Here is a 21,411-nt window from a genome sequence, read left to right as displayed (position 1 = left end):
GAAACGTACAACTACATAGTTATGACTCATGACTCAGCTAAAAAGATATGAATCAAACGGAACTCTCCTGAGAGAAACAGAAGCTGCACATTAGCCGTGATATATGGAAAAACCCCCTCTTGTTTGAGTCCTGAATCATACATTATGATTCAGAAGAGTTCAAATAGGTAGGTGTGTGTGTGTGTGGGGGGGGGGGGGGGGGGGGGGGGGGGATGGGAAGGGGATTTGCAAAGAGATTGTTTAGCTCTCCATAGAAAAACATCCGCCCTTGTAAAAGTGTGTTTATTCAGCATGCCTAAGTTGCACATGCTCTGAAATAGTTCATCTTTGAAGCCTAGATAGAAGTGACGTACTTTCACGGAGCAGAAACAGACAGCAGGGCCTAGTTTTGACTTTTGTTGGGCATGTTTGTGTTTTTCCAATAGGTCCTCAGTCAGAAGTGAAGCCAGCTGCTCCTTAAAATTAAATGTCAGTGATTCAAACTGGATGTTGGTGGTTTGACCACTTGCTTAACAGAGTTGGTCTTTCAATGGCCAAAAGGAAGTTTTGAAGTTAGCACCCTGTGAAGGAGTAGTGTGGGGGGAAAACTACTGTTCCATGTCCTTGTGGTTTCAGTTTGTTCTTATGAAGCTGAAACAAGACTGATGTGCATTGATTTTCTATTTTTGCAACAAGAAGGTACCTTAAGCACTTGTAGAATGAAATGATGAACCTGCAGAATGTAGCCAACATCTGCAAAAAATATTTGTTTTGATTGTGTCTCAATCTGAGCTAACAGCATTTCATGCCATTTTTGCCTCTCATAAAACCAAGATTTTTTTTCAAGGACTGAGGAATGGAGAAGTTTCTGGCAGCATACTGCTAGCTTCCTTACTGAAATTGCTATGCTTATCAGTACTGCAAACATTCAAAAACTATGAGATTGGCTAAAAATCTTGAGCTTTTTAAAACTAACATTTGGGCCTTTTATTTTTCTGGCTTCTTTGATTTTTGAACCATTAAGGTGATAAAAACTGGACAGGGACTTATAACACCCGGTTTTTATTCTACCAGCCTGCTGAGTGACCTTGGGTAAGTCATCCAGGGCTCTGTTCCTCAGTTTCCCCATCTGTAAAATGTGCATAATGATATGGACCTCCTTAGTAAAGTGCTTTGAGCTCTACTGATGAACAGCACTCTGTAAGAGCTAGGTGATATTACAGCATTATTATTATTGATTTCCTTCACAACCACAAGGGCTAGAAACTTTTAAAACTCATATACTCAGATAATCCAAGGATTCCAGGAACTGGGACTTTAAGAAAAATACCAAATATCACAATACTTGCAATATAACTATACAATTGTTGTTGTATGTGATATTTTATCTGAAACCTGATAAAGAGCAAAGCCTGACAGTTCTGATTTTGCAAGCACTTAACCACATGAATAAATGTATTCACATGAGCAGTCCCATAGGAGTAAATGGCTAAGCAAGTAGTCTGGGGCTTGCTTACATGAGAAGGTTGCACTGGTTTAAGCTAATGTATGATTTTAAATTGATTTAATTAAACTGGTGCAAACCCCTTTGTGGACAGTCTTATTTCAATTTAATTTCCGTTGCTTTGGAGCAGGTTTAAGCTAAACCAAAAATGCCTCTTTGAAACTGATGCAGGGGTGTGCACCAAGTAAACTACGTTCAAATAAAAACTGATTTAAGTTAAACTGATGAAACTTTCCTGTTTAGACAAGGCCTAGGATTCAAGAGATCTGGGTCTGATTTCCAGCTCTCCCATAATTTCCTGTGTGACCTTTCCTCACGGGGCTGGAGTAGTTAAGCCAATGGGACAGTTCTCTTCCATTGGCTTAGAGCAGCTACATTAGAGAGCTTGCAGCAGCAAGTGTAGCCATGCCCTTATTTTTTGTGAAGGGCTCTGAGAAGCGGGAGGGGGCTGCACAAGTAGCTAGAGAGACTGGCTTACCTACAGCTGATGCTCTTTAAAGCACTTTGGGACTACTGAGTCATACCTGTCCTTCCATAGTTTAGAGCAGGGGTTGGCAACCTTTCAGAAATGGTGTGCTGAGTCTTCATTTATTCATTCATTCTAATGTAAGGTTTTGCAGGCAAGTAATACACTTTAATATTTTTAGAAGGTCTCTTTCTATAAGTCTATAAATATATAACTAAACTATTGTTGTGTGTAAAGTAAATAAGGTTTTTAAAATGTTTAAGAAGCTTCATTTAAAATTAAATTAAAATGCAGAGCCCCCCAGACTGGTGGCCAGGACCCGGGCAGTGTGAGTGCCACTGAAAATCAGCTCGTGTGCCGCCTTCACCACATGTGCCCTAGGTTGCTTACCCCTGGTTTAGAGAGACAAGGTGAGTGACGTAATAATTTTTATTGGACCAACTTCTGTTGGTGAGAGAGACAAGCTTTCAAGCTTACACAGAGCTCTTCTTCAGGTCTGCATAAGTTTGAAAGCTGGTCTCTTTCACCAACACAAGTTGGTCCAGTAAAAGATATTACCTCACCCACCTTGTCTCTCTAATAGCCTGGGACCAACACAGCTGCAACAACACTGCAGACTTCCATACATTTGATAGTTACCATCACCCCTGTGTGAATATTTCTGTACATTTGACTCTTTTCTACTAATATTTCTTCAGTTCTGTATTGGCACTTGTACATTTCCTGTGCTTCACTTCCCCGCTCCCCCACCAAAAGTATTCAGCAATCCCATCTGCTATGTAATCATATAGCTGAAAGCAATTGTGTGACATATTTTAGTCTCCCACTCTTTACCCGAAGAGGTTTTTTTAACAGAAACAGGGTTTTTTGAAGGCTCGTATAACCATGAATGGAATATTAATAAAGATTATGTAAAAATACCCACATTATGTAACTAAACTTCATGATACAAAAGCCAAAAAACACTAACAAAAATATTCTGGACAGTGAGTTATGCATTTTCATGAACATTTGCAAAGGGTTTAGAGAACAAATTACAGACTGTGAGAGTCTCTTTTTAGTCTAAATCCTCAGTCGTGTGCACAGGCAGACCCTATGCAGAACTCCACTGACTTTAATTATCAGGGGGTAGCCGTGTTAGTCTGTATCCACAAAAACAACGAGGAGTCCAGTGACACCTTAAAGACTAACAGATTTATTTGGGCATAACCTTTCGTGGGTAAAAAAGCCACTTCTTCAGACTTTAATGGGACTCTGGGTGCACATAAGGGTCTACCCATTGGAGGATCAGGGCCTAAATGTACAAAAACTGTTACTGACAGTAGTGGTGAAAGGCAGTGAGTGACATAGACTTGAGGTAAACCAAGAGGAAATTGGATTCTAGTAAATAACCAATTTCTCATTACTCCAGGGGCTGATTTGGGCCGTCTTAATTATGTCAAGTAGTGCCCTACTCTCTGAATATTTCCTTTGGTGAGTGTAACTCTTTTTTAATGTATGTACTTTTCCAGCCGAGCAAAAACAAAACAACCTATGCAAAGTGTACTGCACATGCAAATTTGAAAGTGTCAGATCTTGGTCAGATAAAAACCAAATTTTACTTGAAGAGTTCTTTCTTTACCAAATTTCAGTTTTTATTCCTAGCCATTTTCCCTTTAGAGCTGTTCAAAAAAAAAAAAAAAAGAATTTTTTAAATAATGCAAAAAGGAGGTTGTTTTTTTAACTCCCAGTCCCCTTTACTCAAAATAGCTGAAGTGTTTTTGCTTAATCTTTCAAAACAAAACAAAAAAAGCACCCTTGGATCGCTTAGGCAGTTTGAGTAAGAATGGCAGAATGAGGCCTGGAATTCAAACAAGTACACAAAAGCTCAAATGTGCTTCATTTCATTTCCCTTTTAAATCTGCAGTTTATAAACAGAGTTCATCATAGCAGCAATTCTTTGCCCATTGTCCTTTCAGATGTGAATTGTAATAAGCAATAAAGGAAACATTTAGTAATCATTGGCTTCTCACTTGAAGCAGGATTGTCCCTTGGCCTCACACCTTTACATGGATGGGTAAGCCCCCTTGTGCCCCTTCTTACACTCCACATAGACTTTGGGGCTGGGCTTGCAGAGGTAAGTAGGAACTATTCACTGACTAGTCCCTATGGGTGTCAGGGGGATGGGGAATGAGCAGAGTCCTAGTTCTGCCCAATAGGTATTGGCCAGTACAGCTAAGCCAGCAGGGGAAGGTTAGTGATTTGCTTCTGGTACAGATCAGCAGAAGAGTTGGCTGAAGCCTTTGATGGAACCATATTCTATTGGAATGCACAGTTCCACCAAAACTGAAATCCTTCATGACATCGGGTTGCTTGGGTCAGAATTTCATTTTGGCAGGAACCCCCCGCCTCCAAATTCCAACAATGTTCCCTTTCATCATTGTTGGAACAAAAGGTTTGTATTGTTTTTAATTACTTCTCAATTGTTTTATTGTTGCTTCTATTATATAGAAGAAATTAAAAAAAAAAAGTCAAAATCAAAACAAAACATTTCAACTGACCTATTTTTTAAAATTTCCTTTGCCGAGATTTTAAACATTTTTAGTTTTTGTTCCAATTTGGAGCTAAGCCAAATTTCAAAACCTTTCCCAAAATGGAACTTATGTACTTTGCACAGTTCTAGTCAGCAGCAAATTATCGTCCCTTGGAGGAAGGTGGGTGCAGGAAGGAAATTCTGGCTTTTGAAACCACACTTCATTTCCAGAGATGCTCCTGGGGTGACACAGCAAGTGCTGCTCCGATGATAGGCATATTCCAGCAGTCCAATTCCTCCCATACCATTAAAGCTAAGGTCACACGCTTGCATTAACCCTGCTTTCAGTAACTCACACCTACTTGATTTTTCACCTTTCAGGCTGAAGTTTTCCAGGCTTGGACACTGCCCATGTGAATATTTTTTGTGCGCATACACTTGTGGGAAAATTTAAGCAAACGATTCAGCAATTTTTAAGTTCCAGAAGAGTAAGGGGGAAAAATGTTTCTCATTATAAAGTAATTCTTCTGACTTTTTTTTAAGCAGCCCTTCTGTTGAAATGGCTGGAAATAAACAATTGAAATTCACCATGGAAATAATTCTCCCAATGAAATTTGGTTGTACTAAGTTACAATCCTTTGAAGATTGAATTAGCCAGGTGTGTAGGAGTGTTAGTGGGGGGAAGGTTACTGAGTGTTGTATTAGACCTGACCCATTGTTTTAAACATGATAAAGAGCTAATTTTTTCATCTATCATTCCTGTACCTAGAGTTGTATAAAATACCCACTGACAATTGTAAATTCTTTGAGACAGGGAACGTATCTCACTATAGAATTACATTTTATTCCATAAGCGTATTTGCCTGAAAGGAAGAATGAAGATGCCTTCATGGTCCTAGTTCATCAGCAAGCTAGTACATTGATATTGTACATAGTATACATGTACTAGTACATTACATGCAAATAAACATTGAAATAATCCACACTAAATTCAGTGCCAGTGTAGAGGCCTTTGGTGAGCATTGTATGAAGCAAACCACTTTAAGCGAGGGGCTAATGCAATCAGTTGCCTCTAAGCTGTTTTCTTCTCGAACTTCCTTCTTCTTTGGCTGTTTGATTCTAATAAGATGTTAATTTTTAACATAATGACCAATCAGACCTAGATCAATTATTGGGGTTATAATTTTTTCTTTACTGGAGAAGGCTAAGTAGTCTCATGTCATTTTGGTTTTATATTAAAACTGGGAGCATCTTGTACGTAGCACCATGTAAACCAGGAAAGTTAACCTCTTACATAACAATCAAAACAATCTTTGGTGTTAATAAATGGTTAAATAGCCTAGTCACACTAAGGCCATGTCTACACTATCACTTTATGTCTGCAAAAATTTACATCACCCATGGGGTGTGAAAAAACACACCCCTCTGAGCAACGTAAGTTTTGCACAAGTGGCAGCGTGCACAGCACTATGTGGGTGGAAGAGCTTCTCTAGCTACCGCCACTTGTGGTTAGAATGCCCAGATAGCAAGAGTGAAAAATCGGGACAGAGTGTGGGGGGTAATAGGTGCCCATATAAGAGAGAGCCCCAAATATCGGGACTGTCCCTGTAAAATCGGGACATCTGGTCACTCTACTTGTGGTGGTGGTTTGATATCAATGGAAGAGTTCTCTCCCAGAGCGGCTACACGAGCGATCTTACAGCAGCGCAGCTGCATCGGTACAGCTGTAAGCTCGCTAGTGTAGTCATAAACTATGGCTATGGCTACACTGGCGCTTTACAGCGCTGCAACTCTCTCGCTCAGGGGTGTGAAAAAACCCCCCCGAGTGCAGCACGTTACAGCGCTGTAAAGTGCCAGTGTAGACCGTGCTCCCAGCGCTGTAAGCTAATCCCCTCGGGGAGGTGGAGTACCTGCAGCACTGGGAGAGCTCTCACTCGCAACCACACTCGCACGTCAAAGCGCTGCTGCGGGAGCGCTCCGCATCAGCGCTTTGGAGTTTCAAGTGTAGCCAAGCCCTAAGAAAGCAATGACATTCCAACTTAAGTCTACCATTGTGACAATGCGGTTCTGGTGGAACCCAACTGAGAGTGCCAACTCAGGACAAATTGCTCAAACAGGGCAGTTACAGCCCAAGGCTGGGGTTTTTTCCACCTCTAAGGCAAACCAAACCAGCCAGACTAGGAGGACTTCGGTCTCACCCCCTGGCTAACCGCAAGTCTCACAAGCAATCTCCTTAGACACCCCAGTTTCCCAGTATTACCACCAGTGCCACTCGTTATGGGGACAAATGGTTATGAAAACCAATACCCCAGTAAAAGAAAAAGGTTCTCCTGATCCCAAAGGACCAAGCCCCAGACCCAGGTCAATATACAAATCAGATCTTACCCACAAATCACGCTGTTGCCAATCCTTTAGAATCTAAAATCTAAAGGTTTATTCATAAAAGGAAAAAGATAGAGATGAGAGTTAGAATTGGTTAAATGGAATCAATTACATACAGTAATGGCAAAGTTCTTGGTTCAGGCTTGCAGCAGCGATGGAATAAACTGCAGGTTCAAATCAAGTCTCTGGAATACATCCCCCGCTGGGATGGGTCCTCAGTCCTTTGTTCAAAGCTTCAGCTTGTAGCAAAGTTCCTCCAGAGGTATGAAGCAGGATTGAAGACCAGATGGAGATGAGGCAACAGCCTTATATAGTCTTTTCCAGGTGTAAGAACACCTCTTTGTTCTTACTGTGGAAAATTACAGCAAAATGGAGTCTGGAGTCACATGGGTCAGTCCCTGCATACTTTGCTGAGTTACAAGGCGTATCTGCCTTCTCTCAATGTGTCCATTGTATAGCTGATGGTCCTTAATGGGCCATCAAGCAGGCTAGGCAGAGCTAACACCATGTTGTCTGGGATATCACCCAGCAGCATAGCCTAAGTTTGAAATGCAGATAGTATGGAGCCAATATTCCTAACTTCAACTACAAAATTGATACATACATATAGACAGCATAATTATAACCAGTAAACCATAACCTTGTCTTAGACACCTCATTTGACCCCCTTTACACAAGATCTGGGTGCCACTATAGGACCTTGGTTGCAACAATGATCTATATGGTCCCAGAGTATATCAATAATGTCACAGCCATGCACCCATTTTCTCTTCCTTCTGTGGCTTTTTAAAGTAAAGCTTTTTGTACAGTATGAGCTTGCTGAGGCCGAACGCCAGCTTGCACTGTTTTACTGAGACATCTCACAAGCTGAGTAGAATTAGGCCAGCTCAGATCCAGGCTGGGAGAATTCCAAGAAAAAGCCCCAGAAAGCTGTTTGCAGTGGTGCGGCTGAGGCAGTATCGCCAGTCCTTTCCGCAAGGCACAGTCTTTTTGTTTGTTTGCATGGTGCAGAACGCAAAGGGGCCCCAGGCACTCTTGCAATACAACTGATAAACAATAACATTATTGCTGTGCTAGAGCATTAGTTCAAAGAAGAATGTGTTGCTCAAACTGCCATCTCGAGGGTGTGATGGAAAGCCTTCAGCCAAAGCACCTGCAGCTGTTGCAAAGTCTCCAGCGCCTTTTGTTAAGATAGGGGCATCAATACTGGGACATGGCTGAATCGCAGATATTCTGTATGTCTCAAATTTCCCCTGTAGCTTCAGTTATTACATGTGTCTTTATTCTTTCCCTAACTACTGTTCTGGTGGCTACACTCAAGTGGTGATGGGTAAGGGATGTCTAGAGAGATTATATATTTCCTTTAGAAGCAGTTTGAGTTACTTTGGTGTTAAAGACACATTTCAAAATTAACAGCATGTTCAGCATTGTACAAAACACAGAGGAAGACAAGGTCCCTGCATACGGGAGCATCCAAATGAAACAGACTGCCAAAATAATTCAGACGCAAAGCAGCAGTTTTTTTGCTCTGGTGCAAGAGCTGGTAGGTTGTTGGTGGGTTAAAAGGAAACTTAAAAGAATTATTGGTTATGGTGGGTGGAATCCTCAAAGGGACTGAGGTGTTGTGATGCTCAGCGTGACAACACCTAACTTTTAGGCACCTAGAAAAAAACACCACCACAGGGACATCACTGTGACTCACAAAGTCTGTTAGGCACATAGGCCCCCCCATACAATGAATAGGGAGAACAAGGTGTCTTCGGCAGCTCCCTGCTTAGCATGCTGTTTTTGTGGATCGTGGTCTATTAGTGAATGGGAGACAGTGACCAAAAGCGTGTGTGTTAAGCCCCATACCTCTGATGGAGATAGGTGCCTAGCTCTGCTTGCGATCCAGAAACCAAAAAAAGATAGGCATTCAATGGCCTAGTTGCATGCAGGGCCCAGAACAAAACCATCAGGGAGCTGGGAGGGGTAGGAGAGGCCCCTCATTGTAATCTTTAGCCTAGTGGCTAGGATACTCACCCAGAATGTGCAAGACTCCCCCCGCCCCCCAGTTCAAGTTCCTCCTCCTCCTGAGGGGGGAGATGGGATTTGAACAGGGATCGCTCTCATCACTAGGCTATGGGATATTCTGAGGGGGGGCTCCCTCATTCTCTCCCATTGAAGTTGTTCCACTTTTACTAATTGAATAATTAAATATTAATTGAGCCAGAGAAAGAATTGGACTGACTCTGTAGCCTAGTGGTTAGGAATGTGTCACACATCCCGGGTGAGTTCCCTTTCCACTAGGCTAAAGATTACAAGGGAGGTTCTCTTCCTTCTCCTGCCCCCCAGCTGTTTTGTGTGAACTTACCGGAGGGACCTGAACCAGGAGCTGGCCTCTGCGCACGCCTACCCGATCAGGCCACACATGCAAGTTAGGCAGCCAAATGTCCATCTTTCCCACGTTGTGAGCTCTCTAGAGGTCAGGTGGGAGATAGGTGTCCTGACACCTGGCAGCAGTGCACATCCCAGAGACTGAAACATAGGCACCTAGGGAACTTTTACCACAAAAAATTTAGATGCCAAATGAATTTAGGTACTTGCAGGGTGAGGTGGCAGCCAAGCAGGAGTTTTGTGGCATGCAGTGGCGCCTAAAAACAGGATTAAGGTGCCTAAGTACCTTCATGGACCACCTGCTTGGTCATTACCATGCAGGCTGACTAAGTTATCCAACTTTACTTTCTTAAATGTTTATCTGTATTTTGGACAACTCTTTGCAGTATTTCCCAAGATTTCCTTAGGGGCCTCTGGTCTTTGATCATGAAGGCATGATTCTGAGTGGTACTGTACATCGGAAGGAAAAGGATGGGCTGGCTGGCATGGACAGAAACACACTTTTGTAATCTCTCCTTGGAAGCAACCAGCATCCTGAACTAGCCCAGTTGTGATATCCTGCAGCACAGGATCCTGGAGGTGGTGAGGGAAGAGGACGGGAAGTTTCCAGCGCTGGTGAGAAGTATGTACTAACTCTTGTACATCCTTTTAAAAATGTCTATCACTAATCTGCATATTAGGAAAGACATTACAGAAGGCTGTTTCTGCCACTTGAATATTTTGCCAAGGGAGTAGGTTCTATCCTGGACCATTTAATTCATTGTTGTTAAACTTGGTACTGATGGAGTGTTAACTTCTTGCGGGCATAATGTTCTAATTTATTTAACACTTATCAATTTGGTAGTGGTTGGCATTGTCACAGTACAGCAGAAATAGTATATCATTGATATATCCTTGCAAATGTAGCCTGGCTATTAAATTAGCTGCCTTTACAAAGAGAGTTTTTGTTTATCCTATTGCTCCCAGAATAGGACATGGCCAACCAACTACAGCTGTTTATAGATGTGACTTTGAAACACATGAAAGAGAGAATAGTGGACAGTAGACCTTTCCAGTACAGAAGTGTTTATATGGAGGAAAAACATTTAAGTTGTAAAGGTAGCCTGATTTAGGTCACAATATCCAGTTCTTGTTTCTTATCGTGTTCCCTTCATGACAAATTCTGAAAATAGTTAGCTATCAATTAGACTCAATTACCAGTTATACAAGGTGGAAACAAACTATTCCAGCAAAATCAGGATTGGAAGGAAAATATATCTTTTGAGAACTGTTCAGCCCCTGGGAAAGTGATCAACTTAGATAGTCTGGTGACTAGCTACTAGGGGAAGACACAGGGGAGCATAGAAGCCATTAGTTCTATTTTTAATATAAGCTGACAAAATGAAGTAAGGAACCAGTTACAAAGGATAAGGAGGAAAATGAATAAATACAAAATTTAAACAGATACAATTTTTAAAATTAATTTTTAATTTTGGGTGTTCAACTTGAAACTTCTTAACAGGGCCTGATTGGATGTTTCAGAAAGTGCTGGACACTCAAAGACCCTTTAAGGTATCAAGCTGGGCACCCAAAACATTCTGAAACAATACAAGGAAGCCAGAAAACAGATAAATTGAGACGGGAAAGCGAGCAGCAGCATGGTGAAGAGGCAGAAGTGCAATAATGATTTGAATTATTTTTGACATTTTAATATAGTTTTTCTATTCTATGGGCTTGAGCCTGCAAAATAAAGTTAAGCATACGCTGAAGTGCTTTGCTCGATTGGGGCCAGAGTGCTTAACGCCTTGTGGATCAAACTATCATCAAATGTTCTGGTTCCTACAGAATAAGAATCCCAGTTAGCCTTGGTCTGCTTTCTAGAAATAAACATGAGGACCTACTGTAATTTTTTGTTCCTGCTTTCCAGCCAAGCTTTTCGCTTAAAAATTAATGGAACACAGAGCACCTGTGTGAATTATGCATGAGATTAGAAGAAAAAAATAGGTATGAAAATCTGAAATTCCAAGACTCCTCAGTCTGGCCTGGATAACTCAAATAGATCCAATGTCATGGATTCTATTTAATGTTTACTGTCTTAACTCAGATAAAAAAAACAATCAAAATAATGCTCTGATTCCATTTCTCTTCTGAAAATTCAGTGTTAGTGTTCACCAAAGTGCCAGACTGACAACACTGGAATCTAAAGCTCTGTCTACAGACCAGTCGTCAATTTAAAAAAAAAAAAAAAAAAGTAGTGGTCATGCAAGCCTCTTCTCATCCTGCCGCACCTCTGACCTGGAGCACAGTCCCAAGGTGGCAGGGGAAGCGGCTAGTTCAGTCTATGTCCAAACAATCCTTTGGACTCTTTGGCTGAGACCAATAAAAAGCCCAATTGCTTTGTGAACAGAAAATGCAGCTACCTCTTTTCATAGAGACAGTACTCACCCGTCTCTGCTAGATTTGAAACTGCTGCAGTGGTTAAGGGTTCAGAAGCCCAATCACAATCCTCTAATCCATCCACCACCCACAGTTGGTACATTCTCTGTTTAATTGGAGGCTACGATTCTAATTTGTGGGAAGTGATCATTTCCAATAACCGTCACATGTGCAAATATTAATTCCATATGAATCTGGCAACATTTATTGTAGAAACAAATTGATGATACAGCACAGCTTTAACATACTTCCATAGTAAGACAACATGACACTTCAATGCAGGTGAAAACACAAAGGTTCTTAAAGCTGGTAAAAAGAGGCAGTAGCCATTTCCTAGAAATGAAGTCAGCCAGACTCCCCTGGAGCACCAGTAGGCAGGTGTGCCAGGCTTCTCTTTGTAGTGTTGGTAGGTGGAAAAAACAAAGCAAAGTGACCTTCACCAACCTGCTCCTATCCAGGAATCTTTGGAAAGGGGATTTTTACCTGCTCTACATGATGAATACTCTAAGTTGAGTCCCTCTGATTTTCAATCACCCATTCCTTCTAGACCAGTGGTTCCCAAACTGGGTTTCGTGAACCCCTGGGGTTCACAAAATGTTATAGGGGGTTCTCAGGAAAAAATTCCCTAATGGTGGACAGAGCTGTCACTAGGGATCCCGGGCAGCACGGGCCAGCAGCCTGGAGCCCCTGGACTTCCAAGAGCTAAGCAGATTAAAGCAAGCATATCTAGCATACTGAGGAGATTTAAACTTCAAGACTCCTTATAAGAAATGGAAAGGGAGGTGGATATTTTTTGCTGTTTTTAAAATTAAATAGGCAGCTAGTATTGTTTTTAAAATTATTATGAAGAACAAGTTTAAGCTTTGTTGTAACGTGTGGTGCTTTCCTGGACGACTCAAGACCTGAATGCTTGTGTAGGAGGAACTCTGAGTTGGCTTCTTAAATACCTTCATGCTGTTTCACATTTGATACTCCTTGATGAAACACAAGAGCCTTGTCTTATAACAGGCTTATTCAAGTGATACAAGCTACGAAAGTGAGATTTTGGAAGAGTGTTGCCATTTTCATAATGTAAAAATACTGTAATGATAAATAGTAATGAATAATAAATAGTGTGTAATAAACATGTCATAAAAACAAATTTTATATTTCCAAGATCACTGCTTTTATAATTTATACTCAGGTAAAGGAGAAAATCCCTGGGAATATTTATTTTTAGGAGGGGGTTCGTGAGATGACATTTTAGTGAAAGGAGTTCACAGGTTGTTAAAGTTTGGGAACCACTGTTCTAGACTACAATTTTCACTCACAATTGGGTTTAATCGGGTGTGTAGCATCCAAGTGTACATTTATAGTAAAAGAAAGCTCCAAGTGTGAATTCTGTACTAACAGCACAATTCTCTCAGACTCACAACAGCAAGCACCTGGGGCAACTTCCAAAAATCAAGTTGCACTGGTTCTTTTCCCAATATCACTGATTTTTAACCTGTGAACAGGGCTAGAGTAACTGTAGAAGAGAACTAAAAAGTATTATCCTTACACTCTGCACTGGCCTCATTTTAGTACATTTCTACTGGCAAATTTACAACATGAGCAGAAGAATCTGAGAGTTCCATTGCTCTGAATGCTTATTGTCATGAAAAAAAAAAAAGGTTGTCAGACTGAAAATCATTTTAATACATACACTCAGCCATTGTGTTTCTAGTGCAATCTTCACATTGCTTAGAATTCAAACCATAGCAACGTACTCCTTTGTCGATGCATAGGACACTGAACGTATGGTATGTCAATATCTTACCCCACTGAGAAGAGGGGGCGGGGGGAGGGGAAGGACTCCTTCTGTCTGTCTCATATGTAAGCTGCTTGTTGTAAATTTGCTCTGTAATTACGCTGTATTAATTGTGAAGCCATGTTCTTGAACATGGAACATTTACATATTGGAAACGTGTGTAGTAGAACAGAGCCCTATAACACCAATTAAAATATTGGTAAAAAGAAAAATTAAAATATAATAAAAACCTCTAGAAAACCAGGACGTTCCTGGACATTAAAATTGTAGAAGCATGTCAATTTCATCATAAAAATTAAAAAAAGGTTCCTTATTACATACCATTCCTCCTCCTCCCCGCAACACCACACACAATCCCTTCTCTCCCCTGCGCCCTGTCAATGATAGACATCTTCCTACCCGTTTTAATTCAGAAAATATTAAGAGGTGACAGATAATGGTGCCCAGCACAGTGAGTTAAAATTCTAGGTTTTAGATCAAGTATCTGATGAAGTCCTAGCATGAGGCTATTCTACTAGAGCTAAGTAGTTTCTTGTTACAGATATAACATACATGCACTGTCAAGTGACTTCCAGTACAAACAGTACACAGAGAAAATGGTTAAACTGAAAAGCTTTTGTAGCTTTCTGGGCATCAATAGGAAAGGCACTTTTCAGGTCACATGACTTTAGTACAGTGATTCAGTATAGCCTTGATATCTCAATAACTCCTTCAGTTTCTATGCAAGTGGCGGCCATTGACTGCCCAGTCCTGCACTTCTCCACTGCCAAATAATGCAAAGAAAATTGCTCCAAATAAGTTAATAGAAGCAGCAATATAGAAAACAGTCTGCCACTCTCCCACAGTATTCTGCCAAGAGAAAAAAATAAAAGCAATCAGTTTACAGCATCAGATCTTAGAATGAAGAGTTGCTAAAAAGACATATTCCACATGCTCTTTCTTGTTAAATGAAAATTCTACCCAGTTCAGTTTCACGTTGACATCAAAAGCATTACAAACACAAAAGGTTAACTTAAATAGCAGTCTGAGTCAAATGCATTTTAAAACCATGCAATTTAACATTGTGATAAGGGCTGTTCCATCCAGTTTGTCATTTAACAAAGTGAGACAAAGTCCAAATGTATTGTCTCAAAATTGTATTTGGGCTAAACCAATGCATGGAACATGAACCTAATGGAAAGGACTATTCAGTTTTCAGAGCAGCACATATCTTTCCTATGCTTTATGGGTAATCAGTTTTATTATTTGTTACTCTATTATTATTCCAGCCATGGGTTGTACATCAACATTTCAGCCCTGGATTGATTTTGGCCCACAGAGAAGTTAACTATTGGCAGTGAAGGGATGTCACTGAAACCAGGATGAAGGTTTATAGTCTAAAAAATGTCTCGGATGCATGCATGGCATTGGCTAATACTTTTCTAAGAAAATAAAAATAAATACTGAGGTTTACGTATATGTAGATGTTTTAAGATTAAAAAGCCATCTTTAAAATAGCAGGTGACTATTCAAACAAGCTTGCAAAGTGTCTTTACTGGTAAAGAAAGGAAAAGCGCAGCTGAACGAGAATGTATTAACACCAGACTAAACAGTATAAGAGAATTTTTGTTAAGCTGTTCAGACAAAGCTGATCTGTTTGGACCCACAGCATTAAATAATACTTCAGTGTTTTTCAAAGCAACGGTTGGAGCGATTTATTACTAGGTTACTCAATTCACCAATTGTACTAGTAAAGTCACTCATCCCACTTGCCCTCCCTAAAGTATTCTTAAATAATTCTATCAATAATTCTAAAAGAAAAGCATTTTGGTTATGTACAGTAAAAGCTTTGTTATCCGGCACGTTAGGAGAATGGGAGGTGCCGGTAAGTGAAAAATTCCAGTTAACTAAGAGGGAGGGAGTTTGGGTGTGAGAGGGGGCTCTGGGCTAGGGGTTGAGGTGCAGGGGTGTGTGTGTGCAGGCTCTGGGAGTTTGGGTGTGTGAGGGGGCTCTGGATGCTGGATCCGGGCGGCGCTCACCTTGGGAGGCTCCCCACAAGCGGCGACAAGTCCCTGCTGCTCCTAGGCGGAGGCATGACTAGGTGGCTCAGTGCGTTGCCTCCACCTGCAGGCGCCGCCCCTGCAGTTGCGGAGCCAGGGCAGTGTGCAGAGCCGCCTGGCCGCACCTCTGCCTAGGAGCAGCAGGGACTTGTTGCTGCTTGCCAGGAGCTGCCAGAGGTGAGTGCCACCCGGATCCAGCACCCTCTCCCACGCCCCAACCCCACACCTCCTCCTGCACTTGGAACCCCTCCTGGCCATTCCTCTGCCTAGGAGCAGCAGGGACATGTTGCTGCTTCCAGGGAGCTGCGTGGAGCCAGGTAGGGAGCCTTGCCAACTGGACTGTAAACCACTTTCAATGAAGATCAGAAATGCCAGTTTATAGAGCTTTCCGGCTGGTAAAGTGCCAGATAACACAGCTTTTACTGTACATGATTGTTTCTGATTTTATGACTAAGTAGTGCTGGGAATAAAAAGTCTCAGACTGGGTATCTAATTCAAGTCTTCGAGGAACTGTAAAGTGTTTTATAATGTACACTAAAATCCCAGGATACACATTACAAATAAATACAATTGAAAGGGGTTCCTTCCTTGTTTACCTGACAAGTTTTTAATTCAGGATTCAAACACCATCATTCTTCCATAACTAACTAAGGCAGTGTTTACCTCAACCTGCTAACACGTGTTAAAATACACCCACCTTTTTTTTTCTTAGTGAAGACAAGGCCTAAGTCATTGACAGCCAAATAGCTAAAGCCCTATGCGGCTCTTTGAAATGCAACCTCACATTTTACTGCCAGTATAACAGCCACCAAAATAAAAGCCAGGGCACAGAGCTTTATCACAACTTAAGAGTAAGACTAGCATATACATCACGTTTTATTCTTATATAAAACAGCATCTCAGAATGGAGAGTGTCCATTAGAAGAGGGCATAGGAAATTTTATCAGTGAAACAACAAACTAGCAGTCTTACATGATGAGTCAGGCTTTTCGCAATGACTGGCCCCACCATTCCTGGGATAGTGGCAAATGAATTGGTGATTCCGAGCAGGATCCCAGCATACCTGTAGAAGAAATTGTTCACACTGCTTATTCAACTTATTCCTGTATTTGATGAAATTGCTTGTTATAGGAGCCAAACCACCTTCAGCTGTAGTCTCGTCAGATCACATGAGCTAAACAAAGCCAAGACAAGTTAGTACTTGTGTGGGAATGGCTCCCATTTATTTATTTTAAGAGCAACTCAGTGTCACCTTAAAATGAGTTACTGGTTTAGGTGCTTCATGCTGGCCAGTTATAGGGTTGCCACCTTTCAGCTAGGCCAAAAGTCTCACCCAGCCTCTTACACCAAGCCATGCTCTCTTTGGGAAGCCCCAACTAATTTGTCTAGGATGGATCCATTGGAGAGGTGAGGAGAAAAAGGGGTTGGAAGGTGGAGGTGGTTAGCGTGTGGCGCATGACAGGGTAATGTGTGGGATAGACAAAGAAGACCAAGATGCCATTGCTAATAAGACAGGAGGCATTAAGGATTTCTCCATTTACCTTTTATTGCAAAGCATAAATTCCACCAACCCAGGGCTTTAGAATATGCTCCATTTGTTTCCTTCAGATTTGTATGGGTCACGGCTATAGCACACAAATGGTGGGTGGGTTTAACTTAGGCCACCCATCTTTCTGGTTGCCACACCCACTTTTGCAGGTCCATTTGCAGACATTTGGATCTCTCTGGGATCTCAGGGTGTGCTGCTAAACACACACAGCAGCAGTCTTACTTAGATGATGACTTGCTCTGTAATCTCAAGAAACTCACTTAGCCTCAGTTTCTCTTCCCTGTGCCTGTAAAATGAATATATTTACCTCTTATAGGGATGTTGCAAGGCATATGGACACCATGTTTGCAAAATGCTCTACCAGTGCAGAACATTAAAGCAAGTCAGTGGCAGAAGTGAGACTAGAACTAAGAATTTTAGTCTTCCAGTTCAGAACTCAAGGGATCGCAGAAGCAGAAAGGGGTAACAGGGCAAGATCTGCCGGTTGGATTTGCTGCCCCCAGAAGCCATATAAAAACCACTAAGGTCGGCCATGAGCTAATAAAAGGGAAAGGAGATATTCCTAATAGTTGTATTGGTTTAACTCACTGTTTAACACAAATGGGATGAAATCCTGCCCCCTCCTCCCCCCGAGTACAATGGCAGAATTCCTGTTGACTTCAGTATTTCACCCCATGGAACCTATAGCCTTCCTAAAGAGATATGCCCAGCCCTGGCATTTTACCTACTGAAACAGGAGACTCACACTGGAGATAAAAGGCGATGATGCATATGTATAATAGGGGTGTGAGAACATTTTGTACAGTGGGGGTGCTGACAGCAATTGAACCAACTGTAAACCCTATATATAATGGAAACCACTTCAAGCTGGGGAGTGTGCATCATTCTCCCCCGCCCCCCAGCACCCCTTGTTCCAGCACCTATGCATACAATCAGATGAGATTAGCAGCACATGTGTGTGTTCTGAATAAAGCATTTACAAGGGAGCTACACATTCAAGCATCGAGCCTATTGGCTGATTTTTATTTAAAGTCAACACACTTACCAAGCTTTATTAAGGCAGTGCACTGTATTTTACTTTGAACTTTGAAATTTTGACTAAAGTGATACTTATTTCTTTTAAATAAGGTATGTATTCATATTCCTTTGGCAACCTGAAAGTGCATAAAAATTAATATGGCATTCAGCTTCATAGAGCCCAAGGGTAAAAGCCTCTAGGGGCACATAAGCATATATAACAAGACACTATGAAGCCCTTAATGGACCTACGTGCAGCATTTCTTCCTTAAAACATTTAAGCACTGCAACAATATTAATATGCACTTTCAAAGCTCATCTAGGCCCCAGAGAAGCATTTGCAACTCATTCCTGGCTAAATGTCTTTCATTTTTAGTGTTTCTGACATGGGTTGTGTACTTGATAACACACAGTCTGATGCACGCAACTGTGGTTCAACTCCCTGTACAATGTAAAGAATCCAACATGAAACAGAAAGCTAAATATGACAAATCTGCAAAGCAAGACAGTCCAAATGATTAAGATCTTCTATAACATAGTAGGGGATGCATGAATACTATGGACTCACGGATTAAGTAAGGGGCAGAATGAGGAGACAAGGCAAGATATATGATGTGTTCAACGCATCAGAGAGCCATGGGAACAATCTGAGGGCTCTATGATGAGTGAGGTATTAAGAATCATCATCATTAAGGAAATATATTACTGTAATTGGTTGAATTAGCCAACACTTCAGGAAAGAAGCCAGAAGTGAATATATTTTCCTCACACTGATAATTCTTCCCCTTCCCCAATAATTTCAAATGTTTACAACATACTGGGAAGACACACCTACATTTTGATATTATAATTCATGTTTTCTACTTGGGTGTGAACATTTTTGTTCATTTATGGAAATATTTCTTGCAACTTAAATGTATTATACAAATTCCTGCTCTGGTGTGTTACAATTTTTTGAATAGCAAAAGGCCCTTATGGTAATAGCCAGCAAGCTCATCACTATGTTCTTTTCTATGCCCACAGTAATTCCACAATTCATTTTCTCCCCCTTCAATGGCGGGTGTCTGCCTCAGTCTGAAGGGTTTTTTGGAAGATTTCAGTCAAAATGGTTCAGTTATTTCCAAACATGACTTGTTTTTCCTGGGTCTCATTTTGCCCATGTCAAAAAATTCTGGGAACCTTTTCTTTGAAAAGTGCTAGGGCCTCCCTGCTTTGGAGCAAGTGTGTGTGTGTGTCCGTCCATCCGTCCCTTCTGGATTGATCATTTTGCCACCCCTAGGAATATCTGACCAAATATAACCTTTGGGTAAAAAGAGCAGTTTTCACATGCTCACTAAAGACATCTTAGATAGCAGCTAAATTTCCTGAAGATTCCATCTACATTGGGCATATTCAGCAGGATGGGGAGTAGGGGGAAAAGTGAGACTGAGTGGGCAAGGACACTTGGAATGGAGAGTCCAGCGAACTGAGGACAGTATGTGCTGGGCAAAGAGATTGGGAACAGAAGCCTGAGGAATGGAGACTGGGGCTAGCTAGGTGAGGAAGTGAGATTGGGACAAGAATTCAGGGGTAGAAAGAGATAGGTTGGAGGGTATAGGGTGAAAGGGGTCATGCTTGGAGGGAAAATGAACAGAAGATTCTGTACTTATTAGTACCACTCCCTCCACTGTGCCTTGAATGGAAGCCAAGGTATCCTAAGTCTGATAATTCCTCTGCTCCAAGCAGATATCTGTGAAACCCACTGGCATCCCCCTCTAGTGCTGGTTATGCAGAGGATGACAACCTACTATTACTCTCTGTTAGGCCATTAGCTCAAGTGGGAGATACCTGTGTGATTGATCTAACAGTTCCAATCCTGCTGATGGTCCAGGCTGGGATCAATCTGATGGTACTTGGGTTTTTTTCAGTTTGCTTTTTTTAAAAAACTTAGGAATTTACACATACAAAAGCTATGTTAAAAAACATTAAATTGCTAAGTCAAACACTCAAAAATTAGACAAAGCCAGAATTAAAAATGTCCGTGTAACCTTAATTCGGCTCTCTTGTATGCACTATAATACCATCTCTCATTATCTGATTACATAATATTTTTTGCAAAGGACTTATGACTTATTCACTGCACAGGATGGACCTGCTCTGGGGCTGAATCAGGACTGGGTAGGGAAGGAGATTGGTCTCCCGGACCCCAGCCTCACTTGTTGCAGAAATTGGAAGGTGTGTGGTGACAGAGGCAGGGGATTGCAGAAACAGAAAGAATGGCTCATGGTTAAGGCAGTTAAATGCTGCACCGAATACATGGATTCTATCCCTGCCTCTGCCACAGAGTACTTGTGTGATGCTGGGCAAGTCACTTAAGCTAAACTTTCCACACTAAAAGAACAGGAGTACTTGTGGCACCTTAGAGACTAACAAATTTATTAGAGCATAAGCTTTCGTGGACTACAGCCCACTTCTTCGGATGCATTCGAAAGCTTATGCTCTAATAAATTTGTTAGTCTCTAAGGTGCCACAAGTACTCCTGTTCTTTTTGCGGATACAGACTAACACAGCTGCTACTCTGATACTTTCCACACAGTCACTCACTATGATTTTAATTCCTCATTTTCTGGATATCCCTGGGGTCTGATTTGCAGAAGTGCTGTGCACTCACATTGAAGTCAATAAGAATTGTGCTTTCCACATACAAAATGCTATATGACAAGTTCTTTGTAAAATCAGATCGTAGGTACCTCTAATTGGGTACCCAAAATTTTAAAGTATCGGGGTAGCCGTGTTAGTCTGTATCCACAAAACCCACAAGGAGTCCGGTGGCACCTTAAAGACTAACAGATACTCTCTTTAATCTTTAAGGTGCCACCGGACTCCTAAAAATTTTTAAATAAATACTTTAGACCTTATATCTTTGTGCCTCAGTTCTCCATCTGTAAAATGGAGTAATATCATGCCCTTACCCAGGGCCGGCTTCAGGTTTTCCCCCATCCCAAGTGCAATAAAAAAAACAAAACAAAAGCCGATCGGCGGCACTTTGGCGGCAGCTCAATCGTGCCGCTCCATTCTTTGGTGGTAGTTCGGCGACGGGTCTTTCACTCCCTCTCTTCCTCTTCAGCGGCACTTCGGCAGCAGCTCAAAGAGGAAGAGAGGGACTGAGGGACCCACCGCTGAATTCCCGAAGACGTGGACGTGCCGTCCCAATAACGGATGGAGTGCCGCCCCTTTGTATTGGCCGCCCCAAACACCTGCTTCCTTCGCTGGTCCCTGGAGCCGGCCCTGCCCTTATCTTACAGAAGTTTTGCAAAGATAAAGTAATTAGCGTATGTGAAAAACTCAAACTATAGTGATGAGCACCACAGAAAAGCCCATGAGGAAATTAATAATTCTGTCTT

At 41.6% G+C, this 21,411-nt stretch overlaps 1 protein-coding gene across 1 annotated transcript in view; it reads right to left on the bottom strand.

Moving 5' to 3' along the window:
- Nucleotides 1-11,812: 11,812 nt before the first annotated feature.
- SLC17A5 (solute carrier family 17 member 5) overlaps nt 11,813-21,411 on the bottom strand; it is a 39,183-nt gene continuing 29,584 nt past the window's right edge. Inside the window, exons 10-11 of the mRNA XM_054023298.1 lie at nt 16,435-16,525; nt 11,813-14,272 (exon numbers count right to left, since the gene is read on the bottom strand). Of these exons, the coding sequence (XP_053879273.1) occupies nt 14,135-14,272; nt 16,435-16,525 (229 nt within the window). The 3' untranslated portion in view covers nt 11,813-14,134. The remainder of the gene's footprint in view (nt 14,273-16,434; nt 16,526-21,411) is intronic.

This window comes from Malaclemys terrapin, chromosome 3 (genome assembly GCF_027887155.1).
Source record: "Malaclemys terrapin pileata isolate rMalTer1 chromosome 3, rMalTer1.hap1, whole genome shotgun sequence".
NCBI classification, from domain to species: Eukaryota; Metazoa; Chordata; order Testudines; family Emydidae; genus Malaclemys; species Malaclemys terrapin.
This window is presented reverse-complemented; position numbering and strand designations above follow the sequence as displayed.